This window comes from Aspergillus novofumigatus, assembly GCF_002847465.1.
Source record: "Aspergillus novofumigatus IBT 16806 chromosome Unknown P174scaffold_1, whole genome shotgun sequence".
Lineage (NCBI taxonomy): Eukaryota > Fungi > Ascomycota > Eurotiomycetes > Eurotiales > Aspergillaceae > Aspergillus > Aspergillus novofumigatus.
Genome location: NW_020194274.1, coordinates 4,296,950 through 4,313,604, shown reverse-complemented (window position 1 = coordinate 4,313,604; position 16,655 = coordinate 4,296,950). Strand labels below are relative to the sequence as shown.

The 16,655-nt window shown below is 50.2% G+C and overlaps 9 protein-coding genes across 9 annotated transcripts; 4 read left to right on the top strand and 5 right to left on the bottom strand.

Annotated features, from left to right (window-relative positions):
* Positions 1-199: 199 nt before the first annotated feature.
* On the top strand, positions 200-2,169 carry P174DRAFT_427593 (hexokinase family protein; the record flags this gene model as incomplete). Its single annotated transcript, XM_024825448.1, has 2 exons — positions 200-837; positions 930-2,169. 2 exons carry the CDS (start codon positions 200-202, stop codon positions 2,167-2,169), a joined length of 1,878 nt encoding a protein of 625 aa, XP_024687993.1.
* A 182-nt stretch (positions 2,170-2,351) lies between these two features.
* Positions 2,352-2,920, top strand: P174DRAFT_437845 (uncharacterized protein). The gene is made up of 2 exons (XM_024826401.1): positions 2,352-2,737; positions 2,797-2,920. Exon 1 carries the CDS (start codon positions 2,444-2,446, stop codon positions 2,735-2,737), a length of 294 nt encoding a protein of 97 aa, XP_024687992.1. The 5' UTR covers positions 2,352-2,443; the 3' UTR covers positions 2,797-2,920.
* P174DRAFT_447897 (uncharacterized protein) lies at positions 2,903-3,315 on the bottom strand (the record flags this gene model as incomplete). The annotated part of the gene is made up of 2 exons (XM_024828714.1): positions 3,176-3,315; positions 2,903-3,117 (listed from the first exon to the last, which is right to left on the bottom strand). Exons 1-2 carry the CDS (start codon positions 3,297-3,299, stop codon positions 2,903-2,905), a joined length of 339 nt encoding a protein of 112 aa, XP_024687991.1. The 5' UTR covers positions 3,300-3,315.
* Positions 3,316-3,555: 240 nt separating this feature from the next.
* On the top strand, positions 3,556-4,064 carry P174DRAFT_447896 (transcription initiation factor IIA subunit gamma; the record flags this gene model as incomplete). The annotated part of the gene is made up of 3 exons (XM_024828713.1): positions 3,556-3,608; positions 3,663-3,810; positions 3,918-4,064. Exons 1-3 carry the CDS (start codon positions 3,568-3,570, stop codon positions 4,062-4,064), a joined length of 336 nt encoding a protein of 111 aa, XP_024687990.1. The 5' UTR covers positions 3,556-3,567.
* A 449-nt stretch (positions 4,065-4,513) lies between these two features.
* P174DRAFT_427592 (uncharacterized protein) lies at positions 4,514-5,755 on the top strand (the record flags this gene model as incomplete). The annotated part of the gene is made up of 3 exons (XM_024825447.1): positions 4,514-4,688; positions 4,745-4,790; positions 4,849-5,755. The coding sequence occupies 3 exons, from the start codon at positions 4,514-4,516 to the stop codon at positions 5,753-5,755; spliced, it is 1,128 nt and encodes a 375-aa protein (XP_024687989.1).
* Positions 5,756-5,861: 106 nt separating this feature from the next.
* P174DRAFT_417072 (uncharacterized protein) lies at positions 5,862-6,251 on the bottom strand (the record flags this gene model as incomplete). Its single annotated transcript, XM_024824571.1, has 3 exons — positions 5,862-6,009; positions 6,068-6,123; positions 6,177-6,251. The coding sequence occupies 3 exons, from the start codon at positions 6,249-6,251 to the stop codon at positions 5,862-5,864; spliced, it is 279 nt and encodes a 92-aa protein (XP_024687988.1).
* Positions 6,252-8,235: 1,984 nt separating this feature from the next.
* P174DRAFT_509365 (aldehyde dehydrogenase family protein) lies at positions 8,236-10,142 on the bottom strand (the record flags this gene model as incomplete). The annotated part of the gene is made up of 4 exons (XM_024831544.1): positions 8,236-8,460; positions 8,522-9,406; positions 9,483-9,888; positions 10,057-10,142. 4 exons carry the CDS (start codon positions 10,140-10,142, stop codon positions 8,347-8,349), a joined length of 1,491 nt encoding a protein of 496 aa, XP_024687987.1. The 3' UTR covers positions 8,236-8,346.
* Positions 10,143-10,341: 199 nt separating this feature from the next.
* On the bottom strand, positions 10,342-13,712 carry P174DRAFT_437842 (DUF323 domain protein; the record flags this gene model as incomplete). The annotated part of the gene is made up of 8 exons (XM_024826400.1): positions 10,342-10,474; positions 10,528-10,609; positions 10,661-10,980; positions 11,035-11,923; positions 11,984-12,199; positions 12,283-12,962; positions 13,019-13,314; positions 13,653-13,712. 8 exons carry the CDS (start codon positions 13,710-13,712, stop codon positions 10,408-10,410), a joined length of 2,610 nt encoding a protein of 869 aa, XP_024687986.1. The 3' UTR covers positions 10,342-10,407.
* A 1,100-nt stretch (positions 13,713-14,812) lies between these two features.
* Positions 14,813-16,361, bottom strand: P174DRAFT_437840 (DUF92 domain-containing protein). The gene is made up of 4 exons (XM_024826399.1): positions 16,085-16,361; positions 15,791-16,008; positions 15,342-15,708; positions 14,813-15,285 (listed from the first exon to the last, which is right to left on the bottom strand). Exons 1-4 carry the CDS (start codon positions 16,268-16,270, stop codon positions 14,941-14,943), a joined length of 1,116 nt encoding a protein of 371 aa, XP_024687985.1. The 5' UTR covers positions 16,271-16,361; the 3' UTR covers positions 14,813-14,940.
* Between the last annotated feature and the right edge of the window lie 294 nt (positions 16,362-16,655).

Below are 16,655 nucleotides of genomic sequence, written 5' to 3'. Positions count from 1 at the left end.
TTTGATCGACCTGTGGCAATCCAAAGGAGCGGAATCAACAAGACCTGTCCCTGCCATTGAGACATGCGCGCGCTGTGCATGGCATAAACTTAAATACCTACATTCGCATCCTATGAGTCTACTCGAATGACCTTTTCCGATTTCATGCATTTCACTTGATCGGGTCATTTCGCATTCTCACACATCCAGGAGATTTACAATGGCACCGATGAACGTGATGGAGGCGGAGAATAGCAGGGATGAGGAACATGATATACATGAAGACACAATCGACGTCGAAGAGGATGAGGAAGAAAATGTGTCCGAGCTTGATCCTTCACAGAAGGAGTACCTAGAGTACCAACGTAGGCTTGATGATTTCCTGTCGCCTTTGGTTCTTGACGAAGCTGTCCTCTACAGACTTGCGCGTCGCTTCTCGAGCACATACCGCCACCTAGCATTACACTCTGACCAGCAGTTTTTGCCCACTCCCGTCACTAGACTGCCCACCGGTCTTGAGACCGGTCGTTATCTGGCTATTGATGTTGGAGGAAGCAATCTGCGAGTCGCATTCATTGAACTGTTGGGGGAAGCGGCCGACTCCGATATCCGTTCAACAGACGCGTCGGAAAGATCAAGGGATACCCTTCGAAAGGCACAGAGACAAAGAGTCAAACGAACACTAGAGAAAGCATGGCCCATACAGGAACATTTGAAGATGGATAAGGCGGAGGACCTCTTCGCATGGATTGGGGACTGCATCGCGGAAGTGGTCGCCGAAAGCTTGACATCGGACGCCACGAAGGGCAACATTCCCCAAGAATTAGACATGGGAATTACGTTCAGTTTTCCTATCATGTGAGTATCCTTGCCATGAAAAGTCGTGACCTGTTATTATTTTCTCTCGGGTGACTCTGGTGCAATTCCGTTTGACTGACAAAGTCATACAGGCAAGAGTCGCTCGCGGAAGCTACGCTGATGCCGATGGGCAAAGGGTTCGCTATCACCTCGGACCTCAATCTTCGTAAAATCCTGCTTCATGGTTACGAGAAGCACACCAGACGTCCTGACGAGGACGAGCCCTCGAGCAAGCGCCGGAAACTCTTTGCACTACCTAAACTGAAGATCGCCGCTATCACAAATGATGCCGTCGCTACTCTTGCATCTCTAGCTTACTCCGTCAAGTCCCTGCCCAACAGTCGTGTCGCAATGGGTATCATTGTAGGCACAGGCTGCAACGCCACTATTCCCATGAAGCTTGAATCTCTACATGAGTCTAAAGCGGAACATGTCAAGTCAAAGAACCCGGAAGCAAAAGAAACAATTGTCAATACTGAATGGACCATTTCGGGCGCCGCCCCTCCTTTGAAAGAGCTCAATATCATAACCAAGTGGGATGAAGAGCTAGACAAAGCATGTGCACGTCCTGGGTTTCAGCCCTTCGAGTACATGACCGGTGGCCGGTACATCGGAGAACTCATTCGGCTGATACTCTTTGACTACCTTACGAACATTGTTGGACTGGAGAAGAAACAGCTCCCCGCAACGCTCGTCCAGGAATATGCCCTGACCACATCGTACGTCTCAGACAAAGTCGCTCGCCCACAACGTGACGAAGATCTCACTGCGGAACTGAACCAATCGTTACCTCCACCCGAGAGTAGCGAATGGTGCTGGGATGCTTTGACTGCGGGCGCTTTTCGGAAGATCGCTCGAGTTGTACAGAGTCGATCTGCCGGGTTAATAGCTGCGGCAGTGGTTGGATTACTCGCCTGCGCACAAGAGATCGAGTTGAAGGTGGACAGCAATGAGAACTCACCGCAAAGTTCAACTGCCGCGTCGCCTCAGCGCAACGGTAGCGCTAAACTGCAGGCCATTTTGAACGAAACTACATCCTCGTCCTTGGAGGCAGGCGCTGCTAGGAATGGTCAAAGGCCGATTGTTCCAGTTCTACTGCCTACACAGACACCTGCAGATTGGCAGTCGGGCCCTGAAGAGCTTGTTGTTGCTTACACTGGCGGGATAATCCAACACTATCCCAATTTCAAGGAGACGTGTCAGCAATACATTGATCGGCTGATCATGAGAACGGGTCCCCAGAAGAGCGGTAAATCAGTATTTCTGCGAGAAGCTTCAGATGGAGGAGTCATCGGTGCTGGCGTGCTTGCTGGAATGGTCAACAACGGTTAGAAATGCCTGGTTCTCCAGTGAACGTTCAAAATGAAATTTTTAACGAGAGATTATGATTATCATGCGGTCTAAATCTATTTCTCGAACTGGCGCTATCTGCAGGAGCCTCGGTTATCTTGTTTTCCGAGATAGAGGGATTTTGGTGTTACTTTTCTATCCTCTGTTCAACAGGTCTTAAGAGTGAATTATTTGCTCCATCCTTTTGAAGCTGAGTAATTGGACTCATCGAATTTTCATTCCCAGCTTTGAATGCCGGTCTCCAGAGGTCTGTATTATGACCGTTTCTGTATGCACAGTTTTATTTTTGGTAATGAACTTCAAAGACGGTTCTTCCTCCTCGATCTTCTCAAACCAGCCCCGCAGGATGTCCGGGTTTGCTGGGGCGATCCTCCTCCATCATCCATCCAGACGTGATACCGAGTCTGAGGACATGGTCACTGTGGATAGTCTTCGCGAGACCGGGATAAGGCAATCGCAACATTGTCGTGTCAAGATCAGATTATCTCTGACGATACATAAGCCGATATGGAGTAACTGCAAGCGAAGGGGAAGCCCCGACGGTGTATGACTGCAATCCATCTGAGTTCAAACAACTGGTGGATACGCCGCAAAGCATATTTCACTCACAACAGCCTAAGTGAATAAACGATGCTATATGGCGCATATCAGACTCTCGCCCCTATGCCCAAGCACGCCAGGTCAGAAATTCGTGGACTTGGCCAGGTTTGCTCGCTCAGATGTAGCGAAACATGTTGTTCCGAACACTCCGTTTCATGGCGGTTGGTTTGCCATCCTCATATTCGATACCCGAGGCCCCACCCTCACCAGACATCTGCTCGAGGCGTTCACGAAGCTCCTCGTCCGCTTGAGCAACACTTTTGGTCATTTTGGGTTTCGATTCCTTGCTGCCGTCGCGGACCTTCGGCGGATCCTTGGACGGGTTCTGAACTTCGAGGAACTTTAGCAATGAGAGACGACAATCGCTTGGGGTACATCATGCACGAACCAGTTTTAGCATCTGACTTGGACGACTTTTGCGCCGTGTAGGATAAGAGCCGCTTTCCAGAGCAGAGGCGTGATGTACGCACACGCAGGCATCCTGCCATACACGAAATTCGTTGTACATTCATGATGTCCCATGTGTCAAGCAAAAGCTTTTTGAGATTCAGTTCCATCAGAAGAAGTAGATATTCCAAGTTTTTTACTTTCTGGGGTGTTATTCTGTTGACACTGATGTAATCATCAATACTCCGTAGTGATGTCAACGTCACATGACATTGCGATTAGATTATCACGTGATGGTTGTCCCCGCGATACGCTTCAACCGGCCCAGCCCGACTCTCACTGATTCAGCTTTTCGCCATCCCCTGACTTGATCGCTCACATTTAAATGACAACATGAGTGCTCAGGCATACTATGAGTTGTATCGCGGGAGCAGGTACTAGACACTCAGCAAAAGCTGTGTTACTTTTTCACTAACCATTTTACCCAGTCTCGGTCTCTCCCTTACCGATACGCTCGATGACTTGATCAACGAAGGCCGGATTGAGCCCCAGCTCGCCATGAAGATTCTCTCCACGTTTGATCGTGTTATTACAGAAGTGCTCGCGGATAAAGTGCGCGCAAGGCTTACGTTCAAGGTAGCTTCTTCCGTCTACAACTTGCCCGACTGATCTAGGAAACCGGGAATAGAACTGCTCTTGTGAGAACATTGACGGTGACTAACTTGCCCTTTCTTGTTCTGTAGGGTCACCTGGATACCTATCGATTCTGCGACGAAGTGTGGACCTTCCTTATCAAAGACGTTACTTTCAAGTTGGACAACCAGACGACAGTGACAGCAGACAAGGTGAAGATTGTGAGCTGCAATAGCAAGCGCCCTGGAGAGGCGTAAACACCTTCTTATGGATTTACTCATGGCGTTTTACTGGGATATTTTACTCGCCAGGCGTTTTCCTGTACAAGATGTCACCATTTGATTTGGCTGGGCACATGGTTTTCTTCATCTTTCGGGTTTTATCCTATCGGCGTTGGGGCAAGAACTAGATTTCGCATCACGAATACCTCGATAGTCATATCAAATCAAGATACCCTGATTCATCTACCTTTCTCCTTTTGCGATGAGTGAAACTTGAGTTGGCCCGCAGTTCCCTGCCACTTGCTAGATAGACTAAATACCAAGTGCGGAGAGCGGGGCGGAACGCCTCCCGCGCTCGCTCGTTCATCGATTGCGGAGCCAGAATTATAGTCAGATCTCGACATCGAAGACCTGACAACACAACGATACAAGCTCAGTGATGTCGCGTTTCGTCTCGGCCATAATCTTTAAGGATACGGTTCAATATGCCTCGGACTCTTCCATGGCTTACAGGCAGTGGTACCAAGGCCGAGGACGCAAAGAGTTCACCGCGTCGACGTGCAGTGAAGCACGAAAAAGGTTCGGACCACAGCGCTGAGGAGACTCCGAAGGCATCCAAGTCTACGTCTCGCAGAGAGAAACGAGATTTTCTTCGGTCTTGTAAGCAAAAGGAGACACTGGGGGTGTACGAGTCCTTTCTGATAAGATTTACGCAGCGCCGAGTCCTCCTACGTCTCCTATCCAGCGATGCCCCTCAGAAGAGTACGCACTGCAAATCAGCCCGGAGATTGGCGGAACTTTACTGATATGCAAAACACAGATATTTGATTGAAGGGTTCGACAAGGATGATATTTACATGATGGTCGAAGACGAGTTCTACGCCATGGCGCAGACGTTCACCAAGCACCTCCACTATGCGGAATACGTCAAACGCAAGAAGGAGGCAAAACTCCAAAACGCAGCAGCAATTAAAGACCTTGCCCGACCTACTGATGGTGTCACGCCGAAAAGCGAAGAGACGAAGAGGAAGGAGGCGGCCGCCGCCCTCTCAGCCCGTCAAAGGGCGGGCTTGGAGAAAATGGAGGGTAAGCGGCCGCAGCTGGACTCTGATACGGAGGAAGACGATACGGATGAAGACGATGGGCTTGCGGGTACCTCGCTAGGGTACCTTATGACGAGTCCACGGAAGGCTCGGTCGCTAGTAGGCATGCAAGGTGTCAAATCGTCCACTAGGGCGGCTGCTGGGTTTGTCCAGGCGTCTGGTTCGAAAAGGCAGAAAACGAATCCTGATGCGCATACCCATTCTTCACCCAAGGCTGAAGTTGAAGCAGTCGATCATGCGGCGGATGCAACTGCTACAGAGGATGACGACTTGGACGTACAGATCACCAAGACTTCCACAAGACCGACAGCAAAGAAACATTCTATTGGATCAGATCCCAGCTCACCGGTCTTAAGGACCAGTTCTTCTACTCCTCAGTATACTGACAATGACGATAGAGGAAAAAGACCCGTCCGCGTTATTCATAGAACTCCACCGTTGGGTAGATCGAGAAGAAAACTATTCTTCGATGACTTTGACGAGCTACCAGAGCCGTCAAATCCAAACCCTTCGGCACATGGCCGGCTCAAATCTCACACAGCTAATAATACAAAGGATCCGAACGAAAGTGGTGTAAATTCGAAAAAATCCCGTCTCAAAGAAGTTCCGACATTTTTGTTTTGAACATAGAACAGCGACAATCCCAATCTCCTAGAGGTATCCATTGGCGACATGCTTCGAAATGTTCAACGATCTAAGTCGGATTCAACATCTTTGTCAAGCGAAATCATCACTCATGGCAAGAAGACGGGCCCACGAGTTTAATGCTCAGCCTCCGGACATGCTCCTTGATCCTGTCCCGTGTGGACGGCTGACGCTGAACTCCCTTGATTGTGTCCTTCTCTAGTGCCGAGCCATGACTATGCAATGTCAGCGCGCTGGGTAGAAAGATCGTCAGAACTAGTTTCAATATTATGATTTAGCAATGGAACTAACTCATCGTCCGGGAAGAAGTTTGGCAGCTCTTCTTTGCGGAAGTTCGTTGGTGGGCCCTGCGGGCAATGTCAGAATTTCACTCGAGGAATACTGAGGGCTTTGGACTTACTATCTCCAAGACCCTATGTGTCTTCTTCTGAAATGGTGATTTCGCGAATCGGAGAATCTGTCTGAAGCACTCCATAGTTGGGACAAGTTGGTAATACAGTTTATGGGAAAGAAATGGAAAAAGAGTGCTGAAATCCGGTTGATCGATATATGCAAAGATTTTCGCGACGAGAATATCAGAAATGATGCAAAAACTAGCGGCAAGAGGGCACTTTCGCAGGCTGCTTTGAACGAATGACGTTTATACCAAACGATGGACTTTCGACTGAAACGCTTGAAACAATACAAAAATTCACGATAAATGAAGGACTGGTCGATGCTCTATGACATCAAGGCTATGGATTGGAGTCAGAAAGTCGAATTTGACATGGACATGGTGCATTCATATATAGTGAATGCCCTCTTAAGGAGCTGCAGCCTACAGTATGGCCTTGTTTGACGGTTTCCGGACTGCCGCAATGTAGGCTAAGCTGATCGGTAGTCTCTGTGGAACGACGAGCATTGCGATAGTTTCGAGGGAAAACTTTGTGAAGCGCGCTGTCACACATTCCTTTGGCAGCTGTCCCCTCGCAGCAGTGCTGCATTTGCGGGTTTTACCTGGGTGACTTGTCCCAATAAGACGGCCTCGACAAAGCCGTGGAATTTTCTGCCAGAGAGTTCTTGGGCTGTTCTTGACGAACTCTTCCTCATTCGATCTTCGCCGAATTTCGATGAAAATGCAGGGCAACAAATTTGTCAGGCCTTGCATACTTACACCGCTGTCATCGGCTCCTTGAAAGCGTGTCGATAACACTTCTACAGCAACAGACTTCCGCGTCTGGTACATGGACTGGATACGTGCAGCAAGCCCCCCTGCGCCTAGATTCCTGAGTACGCAGTTGTCACTCGCTTTGTCTAAATCGGTTACCGATTTGCTGGGCCTTTATTCCTAACTCCAGTGGCTTAAATCGACCTGTTCCAGTCCAACGTCCCAGATGTCTCGGAAAGCGGCATTATGCATATGCACCGTTTGACGTGCACAGAATGTGCCATCGCGTCTCTACGCTGATAAAAATAAGCCCATAGCGATAACAGCCAAAGGAAATTTGCCTGATACCTTTCCTTTACTTTGGAAAGGTCGACTTGTCTGTTTCTCAGTAGCATTGCGCTCATCATAGGCGCGCTCGTGGCACTATGCAGTTTTCCATCATCCAGGGAGCTGCATTAAACAGTGTTTCGTCGCTCGTAACTATTGCCGTTATCGCGATCAACATTCCTATGTCAGTCCATTTTCCGCCTCCACTCCTCCACAGGCGACATTGTGTGAGGGTCGGACGAGTCCAAAATTGGGCCGAAGACAGCACAGCACCACTGGACTCCTAACCTCCTTCTCTCGTGTACAGTCGTATGCTCTATGGGCGCTGCGCAATCCAGAAGGGGGGAACGAGGATTGTGCCTACGAATGTACATATCCCTTGCTTCAGCAACTATGCGGCCGCAGAGGCCCCCTCCTCAGCATTGACATTCCTGTCGCCCCATCTGGTCGATGAATTCAAACGTCTGGTTGACTGCAATTTGGATTATTTCTTGCTTTCGATTGGCCGATGGGAGGGATCCGCCTGCCTAAAGACTGTAAAGGAAGGTCTCAAAATGGAAGCATCCAATTATCCCTTGGCATGAGCAAAATTCCTTCGATGTCAAGGGAGATTGCAGTAGATATGCCCTCTGCTTTCTCGCCCTATCATGACGGTTATTACGGCAATTGATGGGAGGTTGATAATTGTCCTGAATGCAGCAGCTGCCTGGCACTTTTACTACGCTTCTGGCATCGCTACCTCAAATCCTGCATCTTCGGCCGTATCCTAAACCTCGCGGGAATTGAGATAAACTTCACTGGCTTAGCCGCAGAATTCAAGAGGTCTACCTCTCTATTCGGTGCGAAATCAGCATGACCCTTTTGCCGTTGGCGCGCAATCCTCACAGTCGCCCCGTGACAGGAAATAAAAGACAGGCGTGCCTCGTGAGGGTCGAGATCTTGAATAACCATTTCTCAATTTCTTGACCATTGACTGAGAGTGTCCAGTGATATTTATTATTACCTGGGTCTATATCAATAGTTCGCCGATAGGGCCTGACTCTTGGTATTTCGATGGTAATGGCTGTCAAAGGATAACAAGCCATGTATGAGTTATCTATTTTGGATAATCCTTGACATGATAGCTCTTGAGCTTGACGAATTGCTCGAATCCGAACCTGCTCAGCGTGACACCACGACCTGAGTTCTTCCAACCAGTCCATGCAAGGTCCTACAGACATGTCAATCGTCATCTTCGATGGAATATAAACCAGAGAGTGTGTGCTACTTACCGGACTAGGGTAGTCAGATCTGTTGATGAAGACAGTTCCCGCCTCGACTTGCTCAATGAGCTCCTCAGCCTTAGGGACATCCTTCGTCCAGATGCTTGCAGTGAGTCCGAACTCGCTGTCGTTCATGAGCTTGACTGCCTCCTCGTCGCTCTCAACCTTCATCACGGGAAGCACAGGGCCAAAAGTCTCCTCCGTCATGACACGCATATTGTGATTGACGCCCGTCAGCAATGTGGGCTTAACGTAATTACCATCGGCAGGGAGACTGTCGAACGTCTCGTTGGCAGGCGTCTCGTCCCGAGCACCCTTGTCGATCGCCTCAGCGATATGCGCCAAAATCGTTTCCTTAGCGCGCTTCGAGATGACGGGCCCAATCTGCGTCGTCTTCTCCGACGGATCCCCAACACGATACTTGCTCAAAACCTTCTTCACTTCGGCGACGAACGTCTCGTAGATGTTCTTGTGGACGTAGACCCGCTCAATCGCGCAGCAGCTCTGACCACTGTTGAAGATTGCCCCATCAACAATCTCCGCCGCCGCCCACGCCGCATCCACACCGTCCCGTACATAAGCCGGATCTTTGCCACCGAGCTCGAGTCCAACACTGACAATGCGATCTGACGCGGCCTTCTGAACCGCCAACCCACCAGCCACAGACCCAGTGAAGCAGATATGGTTGATCTGAGGGGACTGAACAAGCTTCTCAAGCATCTCCGGCGCTCCGCAGTGGAAATACTGGAGGACATTCTCCGGAAGACCAGCCTCAGCAAACGCAGCAGCAACCTCCTCCACGACCGTGGGCGTCTGAGGCGACGGCTTCAAGATAACAGCATTGCCCGCCAGAATCGCCGGAATCAAGCTGTTGACCAGAACCAGGTAGGGATACTATGCAAGTCACCGTTAGTAAGACTTCGTCCCCTCATTGGCACACTCAAACAGAATTGGAAAACCGCAAACATACATTCCACGCAAATATAATCAGCACAACCCCAACCGGCTTCCGCTTAATAAACCTCTTGAACCCCTTCTCCTCCTCCCCAGGAACAACCCCCTCCTCACCCAGCACCGAGGGCGCAATCCGATTCAAATACTGACTGCGCTTCACCGCCGTCGAGATCTCAACACCGGTGTACGAAATCGGCCGCCCCATCTGCTCCGTCAACTGGTGCGCAAGCTCATCTTTCCTCTTCCCGAGGACGGCTAGCGCCCGGTCGACAATCTGCTGTCGTTGCTCGAGGGTTGTGGACTGCGAGAAGGAGCGGAATGCCTCCTGCGCGAGGTCGGGGATGCGCTTGATTTCATCGGTGGAGATGCCGGTGCGGGTGAGGATCGGGCGGTTGGTGGAGGGGAGATGGTTGTGATGGTTTCTGCGGACATTGTGTGTTTCGTCTAGATTATGCTGGTTCGTATGTACAGGTCGGCGGGAGAGCAGTCGGGAGGAAAACTAAATAGTACATATATCGAGGGGTATCTCGGAGCGTTATCTAAGTATGCTGGAGGGGTGTCCTGTCACGTTATCGGGTGGACCTCTCCACTGGTGGCGGGATCCACTAATTTTTGGATAGTCTCCGCCGAAAGGGGGACTGATATCTATATTCCTGTCTTTGATGGCCCGAAACATATCCGGGTGGCGTTGCTAAGGTACCTGACGATAGGATTTACATCCTAGGAGGAAGAAATAGACATGTTCACTATCTCTATCAGCTTATCGCAACGTCGCATACAATTATACTACAATAGCATTTCATCAACTACGCTACTCGTCAAAAGACTCTGCTTGGAGGTTCTGGTAGATTTGTAACTGATAGTCTTCAGTTGTACCGAAGAATGGCATCAGATTAATTTTCATGAATCATCTCTATACAAAATTCTAGACGACGTCTTTCCTACTGACTGCGCACGAGACGTGCTCCCGCCCAAGTGTAAGGATAGTTGTGTTGATACCAGTTGACACTTTTCGAAACGGTCAGTGCAAATTCAGGTCGATATGACAGGAGATAACTTACAATGTTGTCCGCCCGGCGATTCTGGGATGCGTTGCCCACGAACCACCCAGGACAATGTTGTGCTTTCCGTCAAAGAAGTCGGCTATTTCCGGTTAGTTGAGTCTATAGAAATCCGTCGAGGTCAACAGCTTACCTGTATAACCTGGATAAATATCCATGGCCTTGAAGCCATCATGTGGCGTTAATGGCGTGCTGGTCCATTCCCAGACTCCTCCGAACTCGCCGTGACCGGCAAGTCGATCGCCGTTCTGGATGACCGGGGTAGGGTGCCAGTGCTTGAACCCAACGTTGCAACCGTGGAGGTCAACAAATACTGGCATTGTTCTTTGGGAAGGAGGTTGGACTGGCTGGTGTTCTGGGGTCCGAGGCTTATCCTGGTGGATCTTCGAGTGCCCGTTCGTCATAATATCACCGTTAGTGCCGTTAACACCGTTGGCACCGTTGACATTGTTACTACTTTTTGTCAGACGAGGCCAAGTTTCCAAACACAGAGTAGAATATACGAACCTTTCGTGACCTGATGGGTCATGTCTTGCCTCCTTCAGCTGAGCGGAGTAGTTGTAGATACTCTTGACCTCCTCATAAGTGGGAAGTCTGCAGCCCACCCATTCGGCGTATTGGGACAGTTCGTCATAGGAAGCCATAACAGGCCAGTCCTGCGCGAATTCAAGCGGAACAGGTCCAAATACGGTACGGACAGCGAAGTTGTCTATGAAATCCTTCGTGGCTTGGCTGCTCTCCAGAGTCACCCCCTTGGAGATTGGATAATTCTCATCCGAATGGGTTAGGACCCACGACTCTGGCCGCCGGCGCTGACGAGTCGCTTGCAGATATTTAGCATATTCGCCGTTTGTTATAGCACGAGCCTGTGCTTCGAAAGCACGAACTGTGATCGTTCGCTGAGGTTTCTCATTGTCCCATCCAAAAGACACATCAGGCAAAGATCGTTCGTCTGTATCGTCGAGCCCGATGGATAATGTCTGTTCAGGTATAGCAAACCATTCATTTGGTTTCGCGTTCGCTCTGGCCTGATGGAACAGCTTTTCAAAATCTGGTCTGTCTGCAAGCGGCGGTGGGAGGGTCTTGTCACTTTGCAAAAGCATATAGAGGAAGGTCTCCAGGTGCATTGCTTCATGCTCGAAGCCAATCCAGAGTGCTTCCCCAAGGCAGCGGTTGCGCGTTATGTCATCCCTCTGCAGGACCGATTCAAGCCTACTTCTGACTCTGCCCTGATAATCCAGAATCTCAGCAAGGGGTGGCCATTCCTCAGGAATTTCACTATGAGAGTGGCAGTGCTCGGGATTGTCTACGTCGGGGTCAATCCCACGCTCGAAAATCTGTCGATAGTTTCGTGGTTCTGTCGGAGAGCCACCAAGAGCCCGTGTCAAATGGATATCTAACAGAGCAATCAGTATCATGCTCATCGACATCGACTAAAAGGTTCTGGGATACCGACCCGTGAATGTGGGGATGTGTCCAAAGTAGAAGATCAATGCATTGCGAAGCTTGATAGGTTTCGCGAGGAGTTCCTCTCGGGGCACCATGGTCTTTGTAACAGTGTCCCAAGCGGTCCACAATGACTGGAATTCCTTGAAGCTCGGAACTGGATTGGCAGCATATTCGGACGGTTGGCTGGGAAGGCTGAGGGTTGGTGGTGACAGCAGATGGATATCTGTCAGTGAATGGTATTTCATTAGTCGACGCTTCTCCCATAATTTCTGCTCACAGCGCTGCGGGAGGCAAGGATCAACTTACGGTATTCTTCAGAGCTATTTCCAAGCTCCTCACAAAGGACGAGGTTCGCATCCCGCCAGAGTTGCTCCCGTTGTTGGGGGCTATACTTGGTTGCCTCCTCAAAAACCAATCTCTCGCCTTTTTGTAGAAGTACGCCATCGATCGTAACATCCTGCTTCGGGGAGTAGAATGCTCGATGTCGACCCCCGTCAGCATCATAGTCTGTCACCACCTCCCATTCAGAAAGCTTGAATGCCTCGTATCCAAGGATGGCATTCGCATGTAATAACCCATTCTCGTAGAACCTCTGGGTAATGCCCTTTGAATCGTTATATGCCTTATAGACCTTTTCCGGGTCCGTACAAGCATCTAGCCCGATAATCATCAGATCCGATGGCTTGAGCAGCCGAGCAAATTGGGCAAGAAACTCTGCTGCACCTTCACGACTGAAATTCCCAATTGAGGATCCCATGGACATCACCACAGTGGGACGCTGTAGGTTCTGGGGATTGCCCAGCCAGGCAAGGGCATCATCATAGGTCCCGTGAAGACCGTGGAGATCAACATGAGAGTACTCGTCAGGTGACACCTCGGCAAAGGTGCGCTGTAGCTCTGACAGGGATAGATCCAAGGCATAGTAGTCGACGTGCTTTCCAGTCCGCTCGAACTCTTGGAGAAGGATCTTTATCTTACGAAGGTTCCTGCACAGGTGGTTAGATACAGAAACCGTCGGAGTATTCTCCGGAACAAATCGTACCCACTACCCAGCTCCAATAATTGTGCGTTCTCGGGGACGCGTTCCACAATCTTCTTGGAGTAGTTCTGCAACACTTCGATTTCCGCGTTGGTCAGGTAGTACTCATCCACGTAGGTGATTTCTTCGAAGAGCTTAAGCCCTTGAGCGTCGTAGAGTAACATGGTGGGCAGTGATTTTGGAGTACCCTCGGGAGGGTTGAGGCCCTTGCGAATCTCGTTCACGAGCGAGAATTCCACGTCATTTTGATGTATATCGACAATCTCGACATTTTTCGAAGGGCACGGCAACGGGACATTCTGAGTATACTTTACAAAATTCAAGGGACAACAGGAGGAAAAGGAAAGACGAGAAGGATGTTCTCGGAGTAAAAGAATGAAGAATTAATTCAGATTGATATAGGGAGATTTCGACCCTTGTTTCGACAGAAGAAGAAGAAGTGAGTGAGGGGTACTGGAGGGGAATGCACTAGTTTAAATGACAGAGCTGAGCTGCTGGATTAGATGCAAAAAAAAAAGAAATAAATCGAGGGGAATTGGACGGAACATTCTCCAGGAACAGGACTACGAATAGTAAAATATGATGCAGCATGATGATTAGTCGGGGTGAGGTAGAAGGGCAGCTCTATGGGCCAGACCTCGAGCTCCTGCCCGGATGTAGGGGTAAGCATCGCCAGATCCAGCATCATCATCATCATGTTGGTTGCAGGGAACACGATAGGCCGTCCCTGAATAATACACTTCAAGCTAACAAATGAGAGACTGAGCTATATTGATGCAAACACCCCGCACTAGGCATCCTCTCTCTCACTACAAACAAGAGAGGGAATAATACCAAGGAGCCGCCAGAGGCGAGGATCGCGAATTGGATTATCAGATGGGGATGGAATGGGGAAATCCGCGAGGTAAGGTACGGGTCCGAGTGGTGTGACGTCGACAGCCATCCCACTCTTGCAGTAGTACCCTGTACCTGAGCGTATACCATCCCTGCAAGTCTTTAATGCAAGTCACAAAAATCACTATTGAGTTAGGCCGCCTGTTTCCTTCCATAATTTTGATGCCCTTTGCACCCGCGACTTCGAACTTTCTCTCATCACTTCTCAACGACGCCTTGTTTCACCGTCGTGCTTGGTGGAAACCCGACTCAGCCGGGGGCACTACGCAAGTAGTGACTCATGCAAACGGAAGTATTTACCCTGAGTAGTAACGATCCTGTCGTAGAACTGGGAGTCGCGTCGTTCAACAATCCAACCATAAGCGCGCAAGCTGCCATGGCTGCAATCCCGGTGGGGACAAGAGTTAAGATGGATGACGTTGGTGAGTTTGCATCTGGTTTGCACCGTTTGTCTGTCCCACTTTCTCCATATTTATGCTGTTTGTTAGGTTTGCTAGTTCCACAAATGTCCGTACTCTGTGGATCCACAGCGCTAGTCATCAACATGCTTACAACTTACAGCTTCTTCAAGTTTCTGGGCAGGATCCAAGATAGAGGTAGGTATTGGTAATCAAACAGCTCCTTGCAATATTGGCCATTATGTGAGAGAATTTTCAGCCGCCAGCAAAAAGGCTGGAGAGCCACAGACGAATTGGCGAGCTGCCTCAGGCACGACTATCTCACGTGACTAGCGCTTACAGAGTAATTTGTAGAGCTTCCTACCAGGTTCTCTACATCTCCCCTAAGCACTGCCTTTCCTTATGGATCATACCACTAGCCAATGTGGGGCACTGGATAACATTTCCGTAGATGAATTTCTCGAGGAGATTCCACGATGATTCTTGTCATCAAACTGGGGTCGTGATGATAGTTTTCTTATTGTTCCTGTTTCTAATATCTCTACTTAACAAGGGAATATCACTAAGTCTCATACTGTCATCAATCTGGTCCATAGCATAGGCCGTTGTGCAACGACATATCCAGCAAATGAATCAAAAGACGCCAATCGATCGTCCAACGTCACTGATGGAGAAATCCCACGCCCAGCATGCAACAAGCATACCGCCCACGCTCATCATGAAAGCCATCAAAACATTCACAGCATTATTATCCAGCACATCCCATCCACTCTCGACCCGCCGGCTCTCATGATGCGGCTCCGTGGCTCGCCCTGGCGACATGCCCCTCGAAGTCCCCGTAGCCCGAGTACCCTTCAACGCGGCAGCATTCGCAACCTTCTCGGTATTGCGGAGGTGCACGCTCCCGTCAGTACTGCGAGAGAAGCCTGACACCGGCGCCGTGCTGCCAGGTCGGGCGGAGGAAGGATGGACGAGGACCTGCTCCCGCATTAGACATATGCGAATGGCCGTGACAAGCATCGAACGGAACATACCTTTCCGCCACCAGTGCCCTCGACAATCTTCCCGCTGCGCTTATCCACCACGCTCGCCTGTAACAGCCCACCCAGGATACTGTCCAGCACGCTTCCCAACGCGCCCCAAACCGTCACAGCCAGGATCCACTGCACGCGACTCACCGGCCCAGACGCCTCCCCCGGGCAAAAAGGTATGAGAATGACCGACGTCACCGCAATCGTAAACGCCCCCAGCACACCAGCCAACAACCCCGTAGCCGTAACCCCACCGTTCGTACCGGGCGGCACAACCCGGAGCGTAGGCGACGTAATCAGCCTTGGCTTCGACTTGGAGAGGATCCCCAGCTCAGAGGAAAACGTATCCGCAGCGACAGCAGCGTAGTTCCTAAACCGCAGTCATCACATCAGTACAATCACCAAACCCCAGCCATTGACAATCAATAAATCCACAGGGCAAAAAACCATACGCCACAATCCCCACAACCAAGACATCCCCCGCCCGCCGACCAAGCGAGAAACACTCTTCCTCCTCCTTTGCGCCACGGGCCAGAACCAACGTATGCAGCAGGACCAACACCGTCGCGACGACCGAGTTCGCCAACACCTGGATATGAGTGCGCTGGCCCTCGCCGCCCTCGGCGCCCGTCGCAGAGAGTGTAAGACGAGCCTTGACCTCGTGTTTGACCTATCGCCCGCACCGCGCGGAATCAATCAGTCGATTGCGGAAGAGAAACGGGGGGGGGCATATCGAGGTGACATACCTTCGTGACCTTCGATCCACCCAGATAAAACACCGCGAGGAGCGCAAAAGGCGCGGGCCATGGATGTACGACGTGCGCGATCGCAGTCAGGACTGCGGCGACGATGCCCAGTGGTGTGAGGGTCTTGCGGGACCAGGCGCGGTGGGCGAGCGCCAGGACGGCGGGGACGGCGATGATGGGTTTCATTTTGTGATGGTTGACCCTGTTGTTGCTCTATTGAATCAAGTATGATAATGTAGTTGTAGAAAGCATGGTTGGAATGAAGGGTGCGTAAGCTGTTCAGCTGAGAAATAAGCTGTCGAGTAATCATTTAAAATCGAACCGGATTACCCCATCCGGAGTAGCGGATCTCAGCTGTCAACTGGCGTCATCCCGGCCAGCTCCACCCCAGAGATCGATCTATGGATAGCTTCAACAAGAAAGTCTCTCATCTTCATATTTCAACATTATCTTCTAGCCAAAGATCCATTCTGGTTTTACTGCCAGAAATAGTGATGCACATGTATCATTCAATACCGAGGATCGATATGTATATAACTGCTTTGAAAATCCAGTCTAGGCTAATCGACAC